General features: G+C 55.4%; 1 protein-coding gene across 1 annotated transcript in view; it reads right to left on the reverse strand.

Annotated features, from left to right (window-relative positions):
- Positions 1-1,320: 1,320 nt before the first annotated feature.
- PDGFRB (platelet derived growth factor receptor beta) overlaps positions 1,321-23,715 on the reverse strand; it is a 29,090-nt gene continuing 6,695 nt past the window's right edge. Inside the window, exons 2-23 of the mRNA XM_040573350.1 lie at positions 19,085-19,162; positions 17,828-18,124; positions 17,294-17,563; positions 16,906-17,033; positions 16,414-16,588; positions 15,684-15,876; positions 15,376-15,491; positions 14,711-14,837; positions 14,365-14,576; positions 13,462-13,556; positions 13,039-13,171; positions 12,542-12,646; positions 12,324-12,434; positions 11,874-12,027; positions 10,816-10,982; positions 10,444-10,562; positions 9,439-9,561; positions 7,886-7,997; positions 7,485-7,584; positions 7,266-7,371; positions 6,525-6,763; positions 1,321-6,294 (exon numbers count right to left, since the gene is read on the reverse strand). Coding sequence (XP_040429284.1) covers positions 6,144-6,294; positions 6,525-6,763; positions 7,266-7,371; positions 7,485-7,584; positions 7,886-7,997; positions 9,439-9,561; positions 10,444-10,562; positions 10,816-10,982; positions 11,874-12,027; positions 12,324-12,434; positions 12,542-12,646; positions 13,039-13,171; positions 13,462-13,556; positions 14,365-14,576; positions 14,711-14,837; positions 15,376-15,491; positions 15,684-15,876; positions 16,414-16,588; positions 16,906-17,033; positions 17,294-17,563; positions 17,828-18,124; positions 19,085-19,133 — 3,282 coding nt within the window. The 5' untranslated portion in view covers positions 19,134-19,162 and the 3' untranslated portion in view covers positions 1,321-6,143. The remainder of the gene's footprint in view (positions 6,295-6,524; positions 6,764-7,265; positions 7,372-7,484; positions 7,585-7,885; positions 7,998-9,438; positions 9,562-10,443; positions 10,563-10,815; positions 10,983-11,873; positions 12,028-12,323; positions 12,435-12,541; positions 12,647-13,038; positions 13,172-13,461; positions 13,557-14,364; positions 14,577-14,710; positions 14,838-15,375; positions 15,492-15,683; positions 15,877-16,413; positions 16,589-16,905; positions 17,034-17,293; positions 17,564-17,827; positions 18,125-19,084; positions 19,163-23,715) is intronic.

Here is a 23,715-nt window from a genome sequence, read left to right on the forward strand (position 1 = left end):
CCTCCCTGCTTCCTCCCAAGCCTTTGCTGCAGCCTCTGGAGAAAAGACGATTTTTTTTATCCTGCTGATTCAGCTTCTGGAGAAAAATGCCCTGTCTAGCTGTCACGGCTGAGCTGTGCCAGGTGACTCAGATCATATCTGGGGAGAATCAGCCTGAGCTGGTCAGGCAGCCTGCACACCTCCTCTCTGGCAAACCAAGCAGAGCCGGGAGCCCAGGATGGGCTGTGTCAGCAAGGGGAGCCTTGCTGGGGCTTGGACGTGCCTCCTGCTCCAGCTGATGCCCTGGGTCTTTGTGTGAACAAATGGTGTCCAGGAGCTGAGGGAAGCATGACTGCCGCCACGGGGGATGTGCATTGTGGCAGGACCATGCAGCCTGAAAACAAGGTCAAAGTCATCGTATTTGAACCTCAAAATCCCCTCTGTGCATCAACCCCAGCCTTTCCACATGTGTAAGTCAGAGCTGGCTGCAAGCAGCTCTGCTCAGCAGCCTGGGGTCCTGCTGGGGAGAAGCAGTTTGAGTGGAGCCACAGAGAGAACAAAACTTTGGGAGGGACTCAGGAGATGCCTGTCTCCCGTGGGGCTGGGGACCGCAGCAGTCTTGGGGAGGTGACTGGGGGAAGGTGGAGGGGGCAGGAGGAAAGCAGGGGAATGTGGGGACCCGAGGGAGTGCTAGTGCATCTTTAAAGGGTATCGGCTAATTCCTCATCGCAGAAGGCTGGGAGGAGAACCCAGCTTGGAGGAGAGCCTGCCGGTGCCCTGCCCCACAGCTAGCCACTGTCTCTCACTGCCCAGAGTTATTAAATTACGTGGAAATTTCACGGGCAGTGTGGTGTCCCCCACCCAGCACTGTTCAGTCTGGCACCTCCTGTGTCCATCCCCTGATCTGAGCACGGACCCAGCAATGGAGCATGGTGAGCCCTTGCTGGGGACTGCTGGCCCAAACCTCAGGCACTGGGGATGCAGATGGGGCCTGTTCCTCGTGTCCTTCCCTCTGCTCACCTCCTTCCATGGCAACAAGACCCACAGGCTGGCCAGTTACCAGAATGCTGGAGCAGCCCCTGGCATATGTGCAGCCCCTGACATGTTGAAGCCCCTTTTCCTTACCACATCTCTGGGCTCAGCTGCTGTCTTGCTGTGCTTCTCTCTGCCTGGCTCCCAGCTTGGCGTTTGCTAAGCACTGGGGTCATGCACAACGTATTAACATGCTTAGCTTTCACCCACAACGTGGCTAAGCTGTATTCCCAACCCCATCTGAGCAGGAGCAGGTAGCAGCAGCACAAAAAAAAAAAAAAAAAAAAAAAAAAAAGGAGAAGATGACACTTTCCAAAAAGAAAAACATCTTTATTTTTAAACTCTTTCTTTAAAAATGTGTTTGTAAAAGTTTACAGCATAAAAATAATATCTCATGGCTATAGAAGTGACATAGTACAAGTCCTACAAATACATCTGTAAACCTAGGAAAATGTTAACTCTTTGGTACCTTAGTCCGAACTCTGTTTTTTTTTCCTTGCCCTCAGGGTGGTTTCTGACAGGCAGTGGAGGCAGGTGCTGTTTTAGTTCAGAGATGTTGCAGAGTAACAGTGTGATGCCAGCCTGCCAGCACTGCAGGAGGGGGAGAGGGCAGAGGGCATGCTCTGGGCAGGTTTTGCAGGTCTTTACTGTTCCAGTGCCATCCATGAAGGAGGACAGGACAGGAATGATGGGACGCTGCAGACCTCCCAGCACAACCTTCCCTGCCTCCTCCCACCCCTGCAAGTCCCATCTCTGAGAGTCCCTGGGGCTAAACTGGAGCAGGTCCCTGCCTTTGCTAAAGCCATCTGGATCCATCTTTGCACGTTCCAGAGACTTCAGCACTGAGGGAAAGGTGGGAGTTACGCTTGGGAGCCCAGCACCCTGTGTGCTGACCCATGAAATCTGGCCTTGGAGCGATAGCTGGCCTGCCGGGGGTGCCTGGATGTCCTGTGCTGTGCACGGCCAAGTGGCCACACTGCTCCTGGGACCGGAGCCAAGCACCGAGCCTGGCCAGAGCCCTTCCTTGCACCTGCAGGTGGGAGCATGGGGCTTGCCTCCTTAGCACGTTAGCTGACATGCCATTTTAGAAAAAAGCCCCCAGATGGAGATGTCTGAGAAAGCCCCTTGTGCAGATCTGCCCAGCTCTACACAGGCAGACCTCAGGCTTCCCCACAGCCCAGATCCACTGCCCAGTACCCTGCTGAGTGGTGCTGCATGCCCCAGCCTGGAGCCCTGGCAGGGAAGAAGGGGAAGAGCCATTTCTTGCTTCTGGCTGACTTCCCCCGGCCACACATCTGCACTGTGCTTCTGCCTGCACACCCCACGGGGCTCCACCGCAGTCCCCTTGACAGGTGAACAGAGACAATTTAGTTACAAGTAAAGTCCGCTGTGCTCTAGATTTCTTAACACAAGACAAACAAACACTAAACGGGACACTCTCACTTAGAAAAATAGCAACACGTTCAAACTGAGAAGGACAAAAGGTTTAAAACCTGCACACACATCGATCTGAGAAGCATCTTAAACACAGAAAGACACCAGAGTGTCGCTTTAGTTTCTGGGATACACGTAGGTACGTATGAAATAGTGACTGGCAGTAGGATTATGCATATACTGGTGCTGATAACGATGTAACAGCTGCAGAGTAAAATATAATCTACAGATAAAAGATATTGCACTAGAGGTGGGCCCAAGCTGCGGCATGTGTCCCTTTGGGGGGCACTCAGTTTGGGTCCACCTCTAAACATGAAAACACACCCAAACAAAAAATACTGATTATCAAAACTAAAAACCCAGAGGGACTGGTTCCCTTCAGAATCTCACCGGAGAAACCGTGGCTGCAAAACTGCTGGGCCCAGAAGAGACAACCGTTTCTGCTGGCCCTTGCCAGGACTGGAATATCGGACACAGAGAGAGGGGATGGGGGCTGCATCCGTCCCTGTGGGGGCCGAGCTCGCTTGGGGGCTGCTGTAAGCCTCAGCCCTCCTAAGCCCTGTCTTTAAGGGGAGTTTGCCCGGCTTGGGCTGCAGGGGTGTTTAGCATAACATGTTGGCAGGGTGGTGGGAATAGTCGAGTAAGGGTGGGAAAGTACCGCAAAGTGCAGGAGCTGGCCCTTGCAATGCCAGGCCCAAGGGCAAATATTTGGTCACACCTCCCTGGAGTGCAGAACAGTACCATATGCAAAGGGACTGGCGTACCTGTTTTGAGAAGGAAGACGAATCTGACCCCATCGGCAGCCAGAACAAGTTTTGATGTGAAGAATAATTGGGATAAACATACAAATAGGATAAAACGCAATGGGCATCCAAGTGTAGCTAATGCCCAGCTAATAGGACAGGATACCTGAGCTCCCCCACCAGGGAGAAGAAATAGATCTCCTCTTTCAGGACTGTGGAATAGTGTTTGATAGTGGGAAATTAATAATTCAGCTGTACAAGATGGAGTTATTATAGGATTTGTGAAGTGAATGAACGAATAGCCAAATGAAGGGCAACAAGGAGTTAATTGATGGGGAAATCTTTGGGCTGGATGGAGGTAGTAAAAGTAGCTCTCTAGGGTTGCTCTTGATGCCAAAAATATTTAATATTTTTATTAGTCAGTCCAGCCCAAAAAATAACAGTTTCTTAATGAAATGTGCTGATGACCCAATGTCTGGAACAGCAGGGAGTATCTTGGTTAGAAATGCTGGAAGAGTAGAAAGAACTAGGTGCTAAGGTTGGTCAGAGGATGACTCCAAACTACCAGTATGTTGTGGCTGGGAAAAGGCCAGCATTATCCAAAGCAACACAAATCCAGTACAGACCAGAATGTATTAATGCCCTCTGTGAGGTCTAGACTTGACCTTACTGGAGTACTGGATACTTCTGGTCATCCTTGGCAGAGAAGGACAAATTAAAAATGGAGCTGCTGCAGACAGGGGCTATCAGGATGAACCGATGTGCCACCCTATGGGCTCAAGTTGCAGCTACAGGCATCCTACCAAGCACCTTACATGTCAGAAAAACAAAGTGGTCTGACCCCGAGGATCTCACAAGTTACTGCTTCTCCACAGTTAGGATCATTTCTTGCACCACAGAAGATGGCTCCTTCATTACAAGCAGGAGGAACTAGCATGGAAAAACAGTTGTCATTCACAGTGTGTTTCCTACAGATGATGGGGAGTCTGACCACGGGGGCTGAAAATATGCTCCACCAGCTGCCAATAAAAGTGCTATTTCTTGTGCTCACATTTTAACAAGGACATCAGCCAGTGAAATATCTGCTCCTCTTTTAGTTGCATAAATGACAGCATTGCAACGATAGACAACTTAAGACAGAAGCTGTTTTGCTGGTAGTTTTTTTCTTTCTTTTTTTTTTCTTTTTGGCAGAAGTTTCAGATTAAAAAAAACAAAAACGAAAACAAACTCAGTGGCTCTGAGGTGGATGAAATCCGAAAGATGCTGATTGAATTTTTAAACCTGCCTGTGTAGGATTTGTAGGGTGCACGGAGAAATATGCATGCGTAGGGCAGCAAAGGGGTTAATGGGATTGGGGACATGATGCAGACAGAGCTCTGTGCAAGGCAAAACTTCTCCTTTTGGAGAAAAAAAAAAAAAAAAAAACCTGCTAGTTTCTCTGGTGTTAGAGCTGTAGTTTTTGGGGTCTAGCTTTCATCTCCACAGAGGTGGGGTTCACAACTGATTTCAAAAGCCCGGTGTTCCTCCTGCTTTGAGTCTCCTCATTCAAGTACCAGCTGAGAGCACAAGAGGTCCTGAGCCTGCCTGTGAGAAGCAAGGAAGGAAGAGAGAAGCAGGAGGAAGGTCTCTGCCCTTCAAAACATTTCCCAAGGGAGAGGAATCCTCCCCGATTCCTCTTGCTCTGCTTGGCTCCCCACGACACTTCACCCACAGCCCTGGCAAGCTGCTAATGGCGGTGCCTGGCCCCCCAGAGTGGCAGGGCATGAGACATGCTACAGCCATGGCCAAACGGCTTCCCAGACTCTCTGTCTTCTGTGATGTCCCTGGGCTGGTGTTCTGGCATCCTTATTGCTCCCCGTGGTCTTGCTACGACTCGGGAGGGACTGGTGAGACCTGCCGTCCTGAGAAGGACGGCGTTTGGGTGAACAGTCTATCACAAGGGAGATCTTGTCTCCCAAGGGTAAGGCATAAAAATTTTGCAGCTGACAGGGTTATAAAATTTCCCAGCAGATGAGCTGGGCTTAGTGGCAGTGGAAGATTAATGAATAGCCATATCGCTTCCTTATACTGGCCCTGGCTAGTGGATTAATATATTTGTTCCCTTTAAATCTTCAGCGGAGAATAATCAGCTTAGTGTCCACCCAGACAACACCACCACCGGACCGCCCTCTTTGCTACTACAACAGAGTCATTGTGAGAGCGTGCTGGGTTCCTGGCGTGCCCCTGGGGCTCCTGGCTGGGCACAGAACGGCTCAGAGTGTGCCAGAGAGCCACGGGTACCTGCAGTGCTTGCCATGCTCCGTCCTCCATAGGAGAGGTTAGGAAGGTTAGGAAGACGGTGACTCGGTGTCTTCGAGACGCTGCCTGGTCTGTCCAGGCCTTGGCTGTGCTTGGAGGAGAACCCACCCCGCGTGTTCTTGATCCCCAGCAGCTGGAGTTGGGTATTGCGGCTCCTCTACACCCCAGCAAAGGGCTCCAAGGAAATCGTCTGTCCCGGTGGCTTTTCACAGAACCACGGTGTGGCTGGCGCTGAGACTGTCAGAGAAGTGCTGGTGCAGAGGAGCTGAAACCCATTGCCATCTAAAGAGCAGGGAGGGGGAAGGGGCTGGAGCATCCTCTTAGCAATGCAGAAAGTGGTGGCTCTCGCGGAGATCCGGCCCACGCCTTCCACTTGAAAAGAAGATATTGGTCTGTGAGATGTCTCCCTCCTGCAGCGGTGTGATCGCCGAGGAGGATGTGGCAGTGATCCCGAGGTTGCTGGCGCTGAGCCACCTCTTTGTAAGGAGGGAAGGGGGCGGCAATGGGGGAAATGTCTCTAATCTCCCACCCAGCTCCGGGAGATAGGAGGGAGGGAGGAAGGTTGGGACAGGCGGGGATGTCCCGATGAAAAAGCGCAAAGTGTGGCTCTCTGCGACGTCTGGGTCGGCCATGGGGGTGCCACCAGCCCAGCTCTGGCTAGAGGAAGCTCTCCTCTACCTCGTGGTGCCCTGTGGTCGGCTCCTGGCAGCCCAGCTGCGGGTCGGATCCCTGCTCCTCGTCCTGCTGGGTGCCCAGGGGGCTGTCACAGGATATCGTAGATGATGTGTTTGCTTCGTTCAGCATAGAGCTGCAGGGAGATGAGGAGAAGAGAAATGAGGCCCTCTGGTTCACCTCCATCCCTGGGGGCTCATGCAGGGTCACAGCACCTCAGATGGGGCTGACACAGCCCTCCTTCTCTCCTGGTGAACCCATCCCAGGTCTATCCTTCAGTGAGGCACCCCCATTTGCTCTTAAGCCCTCCTTTTTCAGTTTGGGGCGATCCTGGGAAGGGACAGCATTCAGAAGTGACTTTTTTACCTGGCGCAGCTGATGGAGGCCTCCTGAGGGAGGTCACAGACCGCCTCGGGCTTGGGGTCAGGAAGAGGGATGATATAGTCGTTCTCGCCCCCGTTCTGGTGCACGGCCGTGTAGAGGATGCTGCTGGTGGGGGAGCTGGGAGTGAGCCTGGTGTTGTTCAGCCCGGGGATCGTAGGTCTTGTGCGGACAACAGCGGGATGGTCGCTCTTCATGAACTCTTCATCCACCTGCTGGTACCTCTGCTCTCGCAGGGCAGGTTAACAAAAAGATGGGAAGGTTTTGTGAGTGGAGAAAGGGCACTGGCATTGTGTTTGCCTTCCCTGGCTGCTAGGCTTCTTCTAAAGGGGCTGACATCTAGCGGGGTTCAGCTACCCTGACTCCAACACAGACATTTCATGAATGTTTCCTAAATGAGAGATCAGTAGCACAACTCTGCAGCTCCAAAATATCAGTCAGAGGCAGTTTTCTGGTCTCCTGCCAGCCCTGATTTCTGCAGTTGCTGAGATACCAGCTGCCGGTCTGGCGACGGCAGTTGTCTCAGCAACGTCCCTGGGATGCCCAAAGCACCTCCATTTTCTGCTCAAACTAACGCGGCCCAAATCACAGCAAAATCCTCTGGCACAGCCCCTACTAATCACTAATTATGGTCTCCAAACCCTAAGCAAGTGACCTAACCAAGGCAGCATCCTCCACAGAGCACTGACCTGCTCTGTCCCCCCAGCGTAGGGCCCTTGAACGTACCTTCCTGTAGCAATCCACCAAGAGGTTCCCCATGAGCACCACCAGCTGTGAGAAGGACGGTCTGATCTCAAACTTCTCCTCCCAGCACTTCTGCATGATATCGTAGCTAACAGAGGGGAGAACAGGCACACTGGTGGCTTAGCAGGAAACCAGAGGCAGAGATGCTCCTGTCCTTTGTGCAGGGCAGGCCCAGGGCAAATGCACAGAGGCATCACTTACATTTCATCGGAGGCATGGGTGGGCTTGGACATCCGATAGCCACGTTTGATGGCGTTGTAGAACTGTTCATTCATGGGCAGTTCGGGGTATGGAGTCCCTCCTGGGTGTAAAGGGAGAGTGGGGAATCAGACTGGTGCAAAGCCTGCTGCCCACCATACCATCATGCATTTCACATCAAGGTTTCATTTTTTATTTTCTTTACCTTTCCTGTTTCATTTCACTTCCAAACAGCAATGTCAGCATGGAAAGAAAGGAGATACTGAATAAAGTGATTCTGGTAGGGTTTAGAGTGCTTGGGGATTAGAAGATTAGGATGGATTTCTACCCTCTCGGTTTGGGAAGGGATCCTGCTAACGTGTTACCATTCCTATGGACACCATCAGGGTCTCCGGGACACTTACCTAGAGTGAATATCTCCCAGAGGAGAATCCCAAAGGACCACACATCACTCAGGGTGGTGTAGAGGTTGTTGAAGATGCTCTCTGGGGCCATCCACTTAAGGGGCAAGAAGGTCTGAGGAAAAATGGATTAAGAAGAGAGTCAGCTGCATCTACAGCACTTGTTTCAACAGGGGAGAGTCTGACACTCAGTTTACAAGCAGAGGAGACCCCTGGGAGCTGCCCGTCAGCCCAAGACATCTGCTGTCAGCCACTTCTTGGAGGGACCAGTTCTCTCTTTCTTAGCACAGGATGAACCCAGCAGGCAGGAGGGAAAAATAAGTGTGCTACATCCATTACCATCACGGCCAACAGCCTGTCTGACATAATGAGCTGTCGTGGTGTGCATCTCTGCTCCCTAGTCCTTGGGATAAGTTCACTGATTTGCACAACATGACCACAGTGCTCCCAAAGGGAGTCCAGGCCTATCTAGACTTTGGAAACCTGAGACCAGGCTGGAGAGGGCTGTGGGATGACTAGGAAAGAGCTGAAGCTCCAGCTTTTCCTGTTCTTAATCTCAGTGATGCACTAGAAGGAGCCTCACTTGATCAGCTTGTGTGCTGATCAAGCACATCAAGCACTGGCTCTGCTGTTCCAGGGATTTGCTTGCACAATTAATACCAAAATAATCTCCAGGAAGGATTGCAAAGGGGCCCAGTTTCATTTCCCATTTTGGAAGGAAAAGCAGCTATGCCAAGGCTGGACTGCAAAACCCAAGCCCCCCTTCAGGAAGGCCTCCTGGCCAAAACGCTCAGCACTTGGCTGCCATCCTGTGCAAATGGGACAAAGCAGGCGAGAAGCTGAGTGGTTCATTGAGTAGATAAAGAATGGGGTTTGAGGGGCCTGGCACCACTCTCAGCTCCCCTAGTCTCAGTTTCCCTGTCTGCCAAACAGGGCCAATTATATGGCCTACTTTGCTTGGGGTTGCGTGCTCCTGGGTGCCCAGCTCTGGAGAGGACATGCTGTTGTTGAAAGCACAGGGGAGGTTCTGGGGAAGCTCAAAATCAGCCTCATCCTCTTCTGCCTCGAAAGATTGGAGATATCTTTCTGGAAAGTAGCTGCTCGCAGGAAAACACTTCCTCTTACCCTGTGGTCTAGTGGTTAGAGCAGAAGTCCGTGAACCTCTTCCAGAGTGGCCAATGACTCACTGCACCACCGTCAAGCTGCCTAACCTTGCACTTCTCCTGTCTGCAGCTCAGGACCGGGCTCAGCACCAGGCAGGGAAGGGATACAGCCCCACTGCCAGTGGTGGGCTGTACAGTGCACAGTCCCTAGTTTTGCTGCTGCTGCCCAGGTTCTTCTGTGAGAGCCTGGTGATATGGGCATGCAGTTCTGCTATTCCACAGTGTGCAGAGCACATTGGCTGCAGGACGGGTGGCTGTTGATGGTTAACACCATCAGCTGGGAGTGCTGCCCTGGCACTGCTCCTGGGCACAACAATAGACAGGGGCTCACAGAGGGGGTGTGTACGTGGTACCAGCCCCAGAGCCCCGGATTTCACGGTTCTCAGTACTCACACTGCCTTTGGAGATGTAGTTGGAATCCCTCATGATGTCCCTCGCCAGGCCAAAGTCGCAGATCTTCACCAGCTTTCCCTCACAGATGAGGACGTTCCTGGCAGCCAGGTCGCGATGCACACACTGCAGGGGGAGGCACTGTCACTGCAAGGGGCACCCAGACAGCCTAGGGGAGCAGCCCAGCTCCAGCACTAGCCCATTTCTGTGGCTGCAGGGGCAGGAGTCACCTCACATCACTGAAGGTATCCCCTCTGCCTCTAGGAACAACAATGGTGCAAAGCCACTAACTTTGGCCACTAGATGTTACACCACTGCAAAGAGTGACTGTGGGAAGCTGGGAGCTCCTATTCTGTGCTCTGTGGGTGAGCACTGACCAAGCACTTTTGGGGATCATACTGCCTGGCTGTAGGCAAAGAGCCAGGAATTTCCCTCAACACGTCATTCATGCCATCCCCACCCTGTCTCTTATTCCTACCCTCTGTGTTGTTTCACATGGAGAGCCTATATTACTGCCTGCCCTGGGCTAAGCCAGATCTGAGGAAGCCCCCAGAGCCTGGTCCTCTTTGGTGGCTTAATTTCCACTGGACAAGCACTTCTGATGAGGCCTGGGGGGCTTAGAGCATGTGGTGCAATAGGGGTGTCCATGGGGAGCTGCAGCTCTGCTCTGGAGTGGCTTGTGCCTTAGGATGGGGAGGCCACTGTTGTTTGGGTCTGGCCATCCCAGCAGAGGGGGATGATATAACATCTCTGCTGAGCTGCGTGGGGCTTGGAGGAGATCGGAGTCAGGGAATTGGAGGCCTGAAGCTCAATCTATGTCAGGGTTAGCTGTCACAGATCCCCAGGGCTGTACTTCCAAAGAGAAGTGGTCAGAGGCTCTTCAACTGCATGGCTACTTCTCCCTTGAGGAGGTCAGCATGGATAGGGGGACAGTAAGCTGGAGCTGACCACAGGCACAGCAGAGCATTCCTCGCCTCCACCGCCACAGGCACCGGCCTGCATACGTACGTTTTTGGAAGCCAGGAACTCCATCCCGTTGGCCACCTGGAAGCTGAAGCCCACCAAGTCCATGTAGCTGAGGAGCGGAGACTCGTTTATCAGTGTCACCCGGTCTGTTCGTTCGGGAGCTGGAGGACAAGCAGAGACTTATGTTGGTGTTAATTGGCACACTCATGGACTGACGCTGGTAAGGACCCAGCCCTATGGGGGCTGTTCTGCCTCTGCTGACAAAGGGACAGAGCCGGGGGCTCCTGCCATGAGGCATCTGCCACCACTGCAGGACTTGTCCCAGAGGTGACTTTGCAATATGGCCCACCCAGCTCTGCAAGCACAGGCATCCAGCAGCCCAAGCTCCTCTTGCTCTCACAACTGAGCTGTTACCTGAAGGGGAATAGCTGTCCAGCTCGTACGGGGTGCCGTAGTTAGAGGACTCGATGTCAGCATACTTGACTTCTCCCTTCATGTCGGACATGGGCACATAATCCAGGGAGTCATCCTTGCTCATGTCCATGTAGCCCCCATCGCTCTCGACAGACAAGGAGAGGTGACTGGAGGGGGAGAAAAGAGGCTGTTCAGACTCAGGGGGGAGGAAGAGATGCAGGGGATGGGGGAAATGATCCAAAGAACTGCGATTCCTGAACCCTCATCCCCAGCTCTGAAATGTCCCACAGCAGGGAAGGGAGCTCTGTGTCATGCATGCAGAGATGCTCAAAAGGCACTGAGGACCTCCTCCCAAGAGGAAGCCCCTTGGGTTTCGGGACGCAGCGCTTTGTGCTTATGGAGATCTCGTCTGCCTTCAAGCAGAAAGCACAGGGGGCAGCTGTGCTGGTGTCCTAACACTGCTCTACTCCACAATTGTTTTGGCCTGCTGGAAGGAAATGCTGCTTTCTAACTTCCCATGGGAACCTTTCTCTGCACTGATGTGCCCGCACCTCTTACAGCTGGTGACCGGACGAAGGACTGTTTCCCTTTCCTCTTAGCACCTCTTGTGCAACTGCACTCCTTCTAGCACTTCTCCCTTAGGCACAATAGCAGTACAACCTGCCCTGAAAATGCACAGCTGGGATCTCCAAGGGCTAAGACATGGCTGGGAAACCCTTCTCTGTACTCACTGCGAAGCTATGGTTATGCTAGTAAAGTCAACGGTGCCAGGGAATATTCCCATCTGGCATGGAGCAGCCGGCGTGTGCACTAGCAAACAGCCTCCAGGACACACAGATTGCCTCTGCTAAATCCCTGCCTGCCAGGAGCCGTTTGGAGGTGGCTGGTTTGGGCTCAGTGTAACAGGGTGGGCAACTGTGCTCCTGTGCTGGGCCAGCCTTTATTTACTGGTCTGGAGGAAATGCAGGTATCCTTCCTGCCAGCACCAGCCCCACTCGTCCCCGGGGGCTAAGATGGGGCAGGCAGCGGGGAGGAGGAGAGCACAGCTTTCCAGGCACCTGTGCACATGGTCCTCCTTGGCGGTGTTCCCGTATGCCTCGGTCTCCCGGCGGGCCTTGTCGCCGTAGGCCTGCAGGAAGGTGTGCTTGTTGCGGTGCAGGTAGTCCACCAGGTCCCCGTAGCGGCAGTACTCGGTGATGATGTAGATGGGCCCTGGGGGGAGACAGCACCCTGACAAATTTTGTCCCTCGGGGACATTACAAGGTTGCGGGATGTCTGGTCAGGGCCATGGGGTAAAGCTATTTCTCTGGTACCGAGTGTTTTTGAAATGTGGAATTTAGTCTGGGAAGGTAGGTGGTGGTTAACAGAAACATGCCTTCTGTTCCAAGCAGGTTGGAAAGAGAGGCTTCAGAGCCCCACAAGGCTTTCCTAGGGGAAGGACGAGCCATTTTGAACCAGAAATCAGGAATCATTCTCTCTGCGGACAATTCTCCCCCGTGCTCACTTACCCCCTTTGGTGCAGGCCCCCAGCAGGTTGACGATGTTGAGGTGAGGCCCCAGGTGGCTCATGATCTTCAGCTCGGACATGAGGGCCTGCTTCTCACTGCTGCGGGCCGTGGCTGTTGGGCAGAGCCGGGGTGAGCGGCGGGGCCGGGAGGGAGCTGGAGGGCACCGTTCGGCCCCACAGCGTTGGGATGGGGGGACAGGGGCGGCGGGGGGAACTCACACTTGAGCATTTTCACCGCCACCTTCATGGTGGACTGCGAGTGGCTCAGGCCGTGGGCTGTCGCCTCCACCACGCGTCCGAAGGCCCCGGAGCCAAGGGTGCGTCCTGCAGAGGGACAGCGAGGAGACAAGGTTGGTGGTGATCCCTGGGGAAAGGTGAGGACAGGAGAGGGCCGTGGAAAAGGCAGGTCCCTGGTCTGAAATGGCACCAGCCATGGTGGGCATGGCAGTGGTGGAGGGTAATGGCGTTTGGTGGTGAGGCCGGAAAAGGAAGGAGCTGCCAACTGCAGGGAAGGACAGCCAGGAGTCTCCCAAAGCCTCCTGCCAAAGGGAGCAGCTGGCTTCCCGTGGTGGCCCCAGATGGCCCCTCTGCCCCAGGACCATGTCATATCTCCAGGGATCCAGCAACCCAGCCTGTGTTGCTCTTCTGGAGACCCCAAACCCAGACCCATTGACCCCAGACTGCCGGGAGCCCAGCGGGACCTGCAGAGCCTTTACCTAACACCAGCTTGTCCCTGGGCACCTCCCAGCTGGAGTCATAGGGGAGTTGCATGGGATCCACGTAGATGTACTCGTGCCCATCGGAGCTGACTGACTCGATCACCTTCCAGCGGATTTCGTAACGAGGTTTCTGGAGAGAGGAGCAGAGAGGCAAGGGAGATCTGAGAGGCTGGGGGGTCACGGAGGGAATAGGGGGTGTGGATGGGCTTTGTCAGGGAGCCTTTGCTCCCTGCAGCTGTTGCTGTCTGCCCTGTCCAGCCTACAGACAGCATGAGTTGTGGAGGCCAAGGGAGGCCCATGATCTCTGGCATGGGTGGGACATCATGAGGCCCATGCCAGCAGGAGCTCGCGGTTTTGCTCTTCCCGCCCACCCTGGCATGGGGGTACCACCAGAGTAGCCTGCAAACACTCCCTTTTTACCTTCTGCCACAGGACGATCAGGATGATCAGGGAGATGACGGTGAGGACCAGCAAGGCCAGGATGACGGAGATGATGACCACTTTGAATGGCAGGGCTACAACGATAACCACAGGGACAGCAGTCAGACTCCTCCACCCCTGCATGGTCTGGGCACACTGGGGAAAGGGAGCAGCAGCACAGGGGGCTCCCTGCATCCTTCCCCTTCCCTCCTTTAGCCACCGTCCCCCTCCTGCTACACGTCTCCCCCACAGACATTGACCCTGAGGGGTTATGAGGGCTGACGGTACATCACGGACCTTAAATCAGATCCATATGCCCAGCCTGAGCTCTCCTCTGGGTGGGCTGGAGTCTGACTGGGGACGGTCCTGTCCTCTCCTCCTGGACAGACCTTCCAGCACCCCGGGGAAAATGGGGCGATGGGATGCTACAGCCTGGTGAAGGGCTTGCTGCCTTGGGAGAGGTTTGACCACAGGAGGGTGTAAGGAGCCCAGGGGTTTGTTTGCCCCGGGGGAGAGCTGGCAGCTCCAGATCTGGCCTCAGACCATTCTCGTATTTGGGACAGCGCAAGGATGTTTGGGTCCGTGGCACCATCTAGTGACCCTCGGGCTAATAACAAGACACTGGAGACCTGCTCAGGTGTTCTTGCCTCCCTGGAGGGATAGCTCTGCTCAGTGGTGGGAGGAGAATGACCATGGCCAGTGGACATGGAGGCCACAGACTCCTCCTGGGGCAGCCTTTCCTGCTCAGCTCTAAGGAGGCTTCATTTTGGGCAGAAACTTCAGGCTTTGGGGCAGGCTTCCTGCCTCTGAGGGCTGTCAGAGGATGGTGCTGGCTCCCAGCACCTCCAGGATAGGAGAACCCATCTCCCCACCTCCAGCTCGACCACCTCCCACTGTGCTCACCGTGCGGGACCAGGGTGATGTCCTGGGAGTTGGTGCCCAGGAAGTTTTGCACGGTGCATCTCAGGAGCAGGGGCTCGTCCACCCTGTGCAGCTGCAGGGTGCTGTTCACACGGTACACCTGCAGCTCCGCGTGGTACGTGGCGTTGGTCTGCAGGCTGATCTCTGCCGAGTTGTTCCCCAGCAGCCGGGTGGGCTGCCCCTTGGTGCTGCACCTGGGCCGAGGGAGGATAAAGGCACCTAAGAGGCAGCCGGATCCATGCACCACCATGGGATGCAACAAAATAGTCGATTATTTTAATAGATGCGAGATCATTGCAGTTCCCATGGGCTCCATCTGCCCACTTACCATTTGATGTCACTGCAGGTGGACCAGCTGATCTCTGGCTGGGGCATCCCTTCAGCAGAGCACGTTACGGTCTGCTCCCCACTGGTGGCACTGCTGTTCTCCTTGAGATCCACCACTTTGGCTGGCACTGGAACCAAGAGACACTGGTGGGAATTAATCCTCCATTCTGAATGCAGATTAGAAAGGGAACTTGATTCCCCCTGGATCCCTAGCGTGGCCCAGGGCAGGTGGGACAGTGAGGTAGGACTCATCACAGAAATTGCGTTTCACTTTTGAAACCTAACAGCAATAAGAGAAAGGTTTGAGGTGGTAACGGAGGAGACATGCCCCCATCTAGCTTGCTTGGAGAGCAGGGGGGACCACAGGGGGGAGTTCTGGACACTCCTTCATCTGTCACACCTGCATCTACTGCCCTGGGACAATGCTTGAAGGCCAAGCTGCTGGTGTCTGCACTGCCTCCCTGTCCCCCTTGCTCTGAGACCCAGTGAGAGATATTTCAAGTGAGCATGCTTCTTACTTTAATGCTTTCTTTTGACCCAAACCACGCTGAAGCTGTAGTGACAGGTGTAAAGGCTTCAGCCTGAGAATCCTGCAGGAAAGGATGGAGCCATCCCCTGGGCCTGCCCCCACACTCCTCGGCCCCATGCCTATGCGCACATCCTCACCATTTATCTGCAGATGGAAGGACAGCTCCTGCACATCGTCCTCGTTGGCAGCCCGGATGGTGTAAAATCCTCCTTCTTCCTGCTTCACCCGCACCAGGACCAGGGATGTCTGGTACCTGGAGAAGACACAGTAATGAGTGTAGGAAGGCACCCGGGGGCTGACAACGCTTGGAGGGGACCAGCTCCCACCTGACTGCACAAAATCCACTCACAGAAAGGCCAATGTTCACCCAGCACCCCATGTCCATCTAGCTTGTTTTGTAAATTATCCCCTCCCTGCCCCCTGGTGAGGAGTGTTGGGCGCTCACCTGGTTTCTGACAGGTTCCTGTTGGTGATGGTGAACTCGCTGCTGCTCTCCATGGTCAACACCTTGTTGTTCTTCAGCCACACGATGCTTGGCTGTGGGTAGGCCTCCACGTCCACCTGGATGGTGTGGCTCTTGTGGACCTCAGCGTACACTGTGCTGGCCAGCTGGGTGTGGAACTTCACAAAGCCACGCTCTGAGAAGGGGCAAGAAGAATACAGGCTTCAGGGAGAGATGCAGCCCCCTCTCCACCCCTATGGACAAGCATGGATTTGGGACAAAACACCCTGAGCATCCAGAAATGATGGAGCAGCTCCAGGTCCATCCCTCAAGGTCTCAATCCTGTGCTGAAGGAGAGTGTAGGTGGGAACTCATGGGCAGGTAACATGGAAAGAAAAGGCTGTTGTCCTGTAGAGATGGAGCAGGTTCCCTCAACTCACAGGAAAGGAGCACAGGTGCAGATGGGAGGTGACAACTGGACCTAACAGCTCACAGGCACAGTGCAGAAGAGCTCTCACCCACATCCTCAGGTGTATTAAAGGATCCCAAAAGCTGTGGTGGGGGAGCTGGGATGTTTTGAAGCCAGGACGTGGGATGCCACGGGGTGAGGGATGGCTTTTTGCCATGGTTAGCAAGGACAGAGAGCAGAGGAGAGCAGAGGGTGCCATCCCGGGACAGCCTGGCAGGACACCCCCGCAGTGTGCTGGCTCTGAGCGCACGGGCAGCGACGCACCGATCACTTGGACTGTGATGTCTTTCCGATCTGTTTTCTCGTGGTAGCCCTCAGAGACGTTGCAGACGTAGGTCCCGCTGTCCTCCAGCTCTGCGTTCTGGATGATGAGGATGGAGCGGATATCGTGGGAGGATCCCGGCAGGAAGTCGGTCACTGGCTCCACAGCCTTCCCTGCCTGCAAACGGGGACAGGAGATACCGTCTGGGAAGTCAAGAGCGTGTTGTGCCATCAGAGCTACAGATCTGGGCTCACAAGGAGGCAGGAGAAGGGGGAGAGGACCCTGGTCTGGCTGCAGTGGGGACAGGGAACATACACCCCTCAGAAGCCACTGAGACAGGCAGCCTTCATCAAGGATCTCCCCATCGAGCCTCCCTGAAGGGCAGCAGCATTGCACAGCTTCTGCCACGGGATGAAGCTTCCCAAGCTTTTCTGGGGTACTGATGGGTGATGGCTGTGAGACGCCTGGGCAAAAGCCAGGGGTGTCGCACGTACCTGCTTGCGGGGATAATCCCAGTTGAAGTTGACCAGCTCATTGCCGCTCACGGTGCACATCAGGGTAACGTTTTCTCCCTGACGCACCACGGTCTGCACTGCGCTGATGGAGACGTTCACAGATGAGACTGTGGGGAGGGCCAAAGAAAGGAATAAACATTAATAAATAGGTGAGTGGGCACCCGGTCCATTGATTCACTGGAAAGTCTCTTCCCTGAGGGATGACACTTGCTCTGTAATGGAGACGGGAGAAATTACATTCTGTAATTCAGCCTCCAAATTGATCAGGAATAAGGAGAGACGGGGGCAGCTTTTCTGTCCCACCCCTGTTAGTTTGAAGGAAAAGTCACAGCGGGGACACAGGATGCCAAGATTAAGGGCAGCTCACCCTGGATCCTGTAGACATAGAAGGTGTCTGAATCCACCTCCTGGTCGTCCACGATTGTCTGGCAGTAGTAGGTCTTGTCCTCAAAGAAGCCCTTGAAACCCTGCTGCGGGTCGTAAGCAGCTGGAATGGGGTTCTCCACTTTCTTCTCATAGAGGGTGACCTGCAGGTGCGGGTCGGTCACACGGCATGGGATGACGGCCTCTTTGTAGCCCGTGATGAAGATGAAGAGCTCTTCAGAGGTGGTTGGGGGGAGAAAGGCTAGGGAGGGATCTGTGGGAGGGAGAGCACACCGGTTACAGCAAGCTGCCTGAGTCCTCCCTGCTGGCCCCAGCGTGGGACACGGGGGCCTCCCCCATGGCATGGCACATCAGAGCCGTGCCAAAGCCAGGTGGCCTGCCACGGGGGCTCTCCTGCAATGGGGGAAAGGATGTGGGGAGGTCGGGTGCTTGGAGACAAAGCCATAATTCAAACCCCTGTTCCTCCTGGTCGCTAAACCCCAGGGAAATGCAGAGCCGAGGATGTGCTGTCCCCTACCTGGCACGTAGATGTAAATGGCTTTCCTCTCCGCTTGCTCTGGAGCCTGGTCGGGGCTGTAGGTGCAGGCGTACTCCCCGGTGTGACGGCCCGTCACGTTCCTGAGGGTGAGGTTGCTGACGAAGGCCCCGTCCCTCTGCTCCAGTGAGGCGGTGAGAGGCTGGCCGTCCCACTCCCAGACCAGCGCGCCGTCCCCGTAGCACACGAGGGAGAAGGTGCTGTGGAGGCTAAGGATAAGCTCGGCATTTTCGGGTTCGATGCGCAGCCCGCTGCCTCCCGTCGTTACCTCCAGCAGACCTGGGAGAGGAGCCAGGTGAGATCACGCTGGGCTCCTCTCAAACCCAAAGAGCCACGCTGGCTCACATCGTCATGCCCGTGTGTTTGGCTTTAGTGTCTTAAAAGTGATCTTCCTGGATCTGTCCTCCTTGGTGTAGCCACTGACAGACACCTGCTTTCCTCAGGAAAGTCCTGCCAACGCAGACCTTGGTGGGACACCCTTCAGACTGCTGCTGACCACCCCAAGGGACATCCTTGGTGAGGACAGGGCTGCAAGTGGGGATGATCTAGACATATCCCAAATGTTTGCTCAAATTCTTAGCGTTTATGCATCCTATGGGCTGGTCTCGATGGCCTGGGGAGCTGACAGTATAGACTGCAGTGCTACTGCCCCCAAAATGAGCCTGTCTGTTGGGCAGAGGAAGGTCCCAGGTGCACCTTCAGGAGCTCAGAGAGTGAATTTAGCAGGGAGAGCAGGAGGTGAGGCACCTCCCTGCTCCGCTGGCTGCCTCTCCACAGGAATGGTGTCAGATGTGACACAGTCTGGGCTGAAACAATGTCAGTCTGATGGAAAGTGAAAAAGGACTGAAAGCAAAGCCTTGCAGGAAATCCTATGGAAGCAATAGAGCAGCCGAGGTCTTCCTGAACGGCTGCCCAGGTCTCTCCTGGCCTCCTCGCTTCGCTCAGATGTCCCGGTGGGGCTGGGAAAAGGAATGTGCTCCCCAGGGGTGGGCTTAGGGTCAGGGTCAGGGTCGGGGTTAGGGTTAGGGTCAAGTTAGGGTTAGGTGTCCACCCCTCTGTAGGACTGGGTCAGCAGGAGCCAGTCGATGCAGGTCCTTAGGGTGTGCATGCTGTGCACCTCCATGCCTCCCCGTGCCATAACCCATCTCCTCCTCATCACCCCAGCACTGGGAGCATCCCAGGGCAGCATCCCCAGGCAGGGCCCAATCCTGCACACACCTCCCCAGCCGCACCACTCACCGGTGAGGATGAGGAGCCGCAGCAGAGCCTTCAGAGAGGGGCACAGCATGGTGGGCTCCACGGCCTGGCGGCCGAATCCTGCCAAGACCAATACAGGATGAGCGCAGCACTGTGGGGCCAGGGTCCCCTTTCCACCCCCGTCTCTCTCCCCAGTTTTCAGCCTTTCCTTCCTTGTGGTGACCCAGTTCCGCTTGCCCTGGGTCTACTGAGGGAGTGGATATAAAGCATTCCCTGCCAGCAAACAGGGCTTGAGCTGGAGGCTGTCGGGGTGGTGTCAGCCCTTGCTCAGCGTCACTTGAAACGCCGCTCCCCCGCTGCACAGCCCTGCCTCTCTGCCTCCCTCTGCTCGGCCGCTTGCCTTTCTTCCCCTCAGTCCCAGGGAGATAAAGCTTGCTAGAAAACAGATCCCCCCTGCCGTCCTCCCACATTTTCAGCTTCTTTCAACAAAACAAAACAAGACCAAAGAAAAAAATAAATAAATAAAATAAATATCTCTCGTATTTCACTTTTCCAAATATGTATTTTAAGGGAATATTTTCATCCAGAAGTCCCTTTTATCGACATTTCTCCCAAAGTCCTTTCCACAGAGCATGTCAAACCCTCCCTGGTGCCAACCAGCAGCCCAGAAGAGGCTGCTAGGAGCACTGGGGTCTGTCCCTGATGTTATGGGGTGACGGGCTGGGCTCAGGGCGTGCTGAGACTGGGCCAGCTGCGGGCAAGCTGACCCTCGGGGCGAGCAGTGGGGACCCCAGAGCCAAAGCCGGGGTTCAGTGCTCCTGAACCTGGGAAAATGGGCATCTTGGACCTGCTCCCAAGGCAGACCCCGAGGTGAAGCTCCTGGGAGCTTCATGCCCAGGGCTGGTGGCAATCGGGGCTTTGACCCGGCCCCAGGCACCATCCCTTACCGAGTGGCTCTGCTGCCTCCTGGCCCTGAAGTGGTGTCTCTGTCTGGTCGATGCTGGGAGGAAATGGTTCTTAAATGACGTGCACTTGTCAGATGTTTTTATTATTCTCTTGTTTTGGCTCAAAAAAAGAAAAAGGAAAAAAAAAAGCCCGAACTACCAGCAAACGCTCGCAGGTCTCCAGCTTACTCAGCAGCTTCCCTCTCCATAAAACCCCTCCGTGAGTCCTCAATTCTGTGTTTGCTGGAGGAGATGAGAGCACTTATGGGAAGGAGCTGGGGGCAGATGGGATAAAAGGACTGAGGAGAAATTCAGGCTGTAAACGAATGGAGCTCTGCGCCCACCCTTGCAGAGCACTGACCTGCAGGAGAGGCCAGGAGGACAGACAACCTAATCTCCCTGGTGCCCCAAGGCACTGCCACAAGAACAATTAGCTTTGTTTCCCAGTTCTCCTTGACAGAGATATGTCATTCATCCATTACTCAATGGTCAAGGTTGTAAGAACAACTGGCACCGTCTCCTTTCAGCCCTCCCTGCCTGCATGCATGAGCCAGGCTGCGTCCACCCCCCAAATCGCTGCCTGCCCGCGGCTGAGGTCTTCCCAAGCTCGTGCTTGGATCCGGTCCAGTGCCTTGGTTGTGGCCACTGGCCCTGCTGTAGGCTCCCTCTGCCCCCGTGGAGAGGTCTCACCCCACTCCGAAGCATTACAACAAGCACCGAGAGCCCCGCAGCCCCTGCCTGCTGCCTCTGGCTGCTTCCCCGGCATTTGTAGATGGTTTTAATAAAACCGCTGGTTTTTGCAGAAAAGCTTTTCTCTTGGAGATGCTTCCCGAGCAGAGCAGGAGGGTGGCAACGTCTCGCAAATAGCAGCGACCTCTCCCTTGTTTGTCTGCTCTGGCCGGGTGAGAGGCTCAGCCCGTCCCGCAGAAAGCGTGCAGAGCCTGCCTAGCAGCCGGCCAGACCTTTCTTTCTCTCCTTGTCACACAGACCTGTGCTCACATGTGCGCAAACAGGCATTTCACAAGGGAGGTAAACGCACCCCGACACTGCCAGCCTCGAGAGCACTTGTTTCCCTCCTCAGCCTCAGCTTTTGTGCTCAGCAGGAGCAACGAGATGCACCCTATGTGTGCCAGACAAGCCGGAGGCGCCAAAACCAGGCACACAGACGTAATCGCACCCACGGGCCCAAACACCATCACCTACGTGGTGCTCAGCTGCCTCAGATCGTCTCCTCCAACCCTATGGGTGAAAACAGCCCCATGGACCCCCCAGATTCCTACACCCTTCCCAAGGACCATCAGCTGCACGTCTTCAAGCCATGGGACATGCCGTGGGCAAGGTCCTTGCTGGACACCTGCAGCGCTACCTCCCAGGCCCTTGGCACAGCCCTGGTGGCACTGGCAACCTGCCTCCGAGGTCCCCATCCCCTCGCCATCCTCTCCTCCCCGCGGAGGTCCCCAGGAGCAGGCACAGACCCTCCCTCTGCCCCTCTCCAGCACTGTGACATGAGGGCAAGCCGTCCGTTTTCATTTGAGCTGCCTGTTTGTTATTCTAAGAGAGGAATTTGGCTGGAGAGGGGAGGGCGGTCGGGTGGCTGGAGGCAGGACAGGCTGCCCAGGCAATGCGGCCCCGTGGCTCTGCTCGCCCCCGTGCTGCGCCCAGCACCGAGGGGCTCCCGGAGTCCAGACAAGGCGCAGACACCGGCACCTTCCCCGCCTGGAGATAAAGCCCTGCTGTCTGCCCTAATCTCTCGTCTGGAATTGCCTCCTCCGCACCAAGCCCCTGGAGAGGGGCAGAGCTGTGGGCGAGGCTGGGGCTGAGCCAGCGCTGGGGGTCCCAGTGCTGGGGACAGGAATGTGTCCCAGGGACAAGCACCACGGAGGCTGCCAGAGCACCCGCTGGAAGCACATTTGCACACCTCTGGCCTCGCACTTTCGCAGCATGGGGCTCCCCGGATGGTGCCGTGCTCCCACGGAGCAGGACATGGGCTGGAGGGTGGGAGCGGAGCGGTCAAACGGCACGGCCATGGCCACAGAGCTCAAGTCTCATGATTGCTGGTCTCATGATTTTGTGGCTTCTCTACAGCAGCATGCGCCAGTTTCCCTGCCTCCAAAATGGGATGAGAGCTCGGCTTTCTCCTCTGCCTTCCCTCCTGCTCGTGGCCAAGGGATGATGGACTTGGCCTGGAGTTTCTGCAGCCGGACAGGGCGAGGCCTGGACTGTTGGGTGTGAGGAAGTACAAGTGCTGCATCCAGCTTCTGCTGGGGGAGGTCCCCCCCCCAGCCCAGGCAGGACCATTCCTTTGGCCATCTCTGCCACTCTTCCCCATCACAGCACCCTGCTAAGGCCCTTACGCCTCACCAAACCTACTGATTTATTCCCATTTTCCCTGCTCCAGGCCTATGACTTGTTCAAGGATGTTACTAAGCAAATATGCCTTTGCTAACGCCCAAAATATGCTGTGTGGGCTCCATCTTGAACATTCTGGGGTAACAAGGCAGGAACCTTTCTTGGCATGCCCTGCCACACCTTCGAGCCCCTGTCCCTCTGCCCCCAGGATGTGTGCGGTGCCCCAGCAGAGCATCTCAGTGCGTGTAGCAGCCACCGCTGGCATGAGCATCGCGTGGCACTGCCCGTCCCCAGGCACTGACCATGTGGGACGGGTCCTTTTCTAGCCCTACAACATCCTTAAACCATGGGAGATCAACACCGGTGGGCATCAGTGCCAAGGAGACCATCATGATTCTCTGCCCACCACCTTAACATGTCTTGACCACGTTTCTCGCGTCTCCCCCAAACATTCAGAGAACCAGTACGGGGGCCCTGCGAGCACCCCCAGAGCTGCGGGAGCTGGGAACCAGCCTGAGAAGCTGTGTGTGGGGAAGGGGAAGGCTCTGGGTGCCCATGAGGTGCAGAGCAGCCCCGCTGCTCCTCGGAGGGGCTCAGCCCCCTGCAGCCCATCACCAGCAAGGGGATGTTCTCCCTGCTGGAAATGGGGCTGCGTGGCCCCCTCTCTGCAAATCGTGCTGCCCTCGCTCTTCCTCTGGCTTTCCATTTCCAGCCGGGCTGCAGTTCCCGGTGCTCCCACCACGCTCGCTGGCCCCACGGTCCTGCCAAGCAGGCGAAGGACATCTGGTGTGAATTAGCGGGAAGTCAAATATCCTTCGTTTCTTCTTTGTCTAAATGCATCTGAGTCATTAAGTGAGATCACGGGTGCCCATGCGCAATAAGAAAGCTCCGCATGGATCCCATGATCAATGCCATGCACAGCTGGCTTGCGGGGGCTCCTCCTGGCCTGGGGGGCCCCATCCTCATTTTGGAAGGCAAAGAGCTCCCCAGGTAAAGGCTGGCAGCCCCTGAGAGCCCAGCTTTGCTTGTCCAGCACTGAAACTCCTCGGCTTGCCCTGTTTCCCTCTGCCACCCTCCCCCCTGCCTCAGCGACTGCTTCTTTCCCACCCTTTAATCTAAATAAAACCAAGCTTTCTTTTTTTTTTTTTTTTCCTTGGCTGGAACCGGCCGGAGTTGCAACATCTCTCCTCTGGGGTCCCTCGGCTCCCATGACACCACGTTTACTCACAGGCCAGATTATCATCACAGAGCCCTTTTTCTTTTTCCCAGCACATGGCTGGAATTAGGCGGCGTGCACACATGGGGAGCCTGTCGGCCAGCCCCGTAAACAGCTGATGATAAAATGCAGGGGTTGGAAAGCTGAAACCAGGGGGGCTGGGG

This window comes from Cygnus olor, chromosome 14, assembly GCF_009769625.2.
Source record: "Cygnus olor isolate bCygOlo1 chromosome 14, bCygOlo1.pri.v2, whole genome shotgun sequence".
Taxonomy (NCBI): Eukaryota; Metazoa; Chordata; class Aves; order Anseriformes; family Anatidae; genus Cygnus; species Cygnus olor.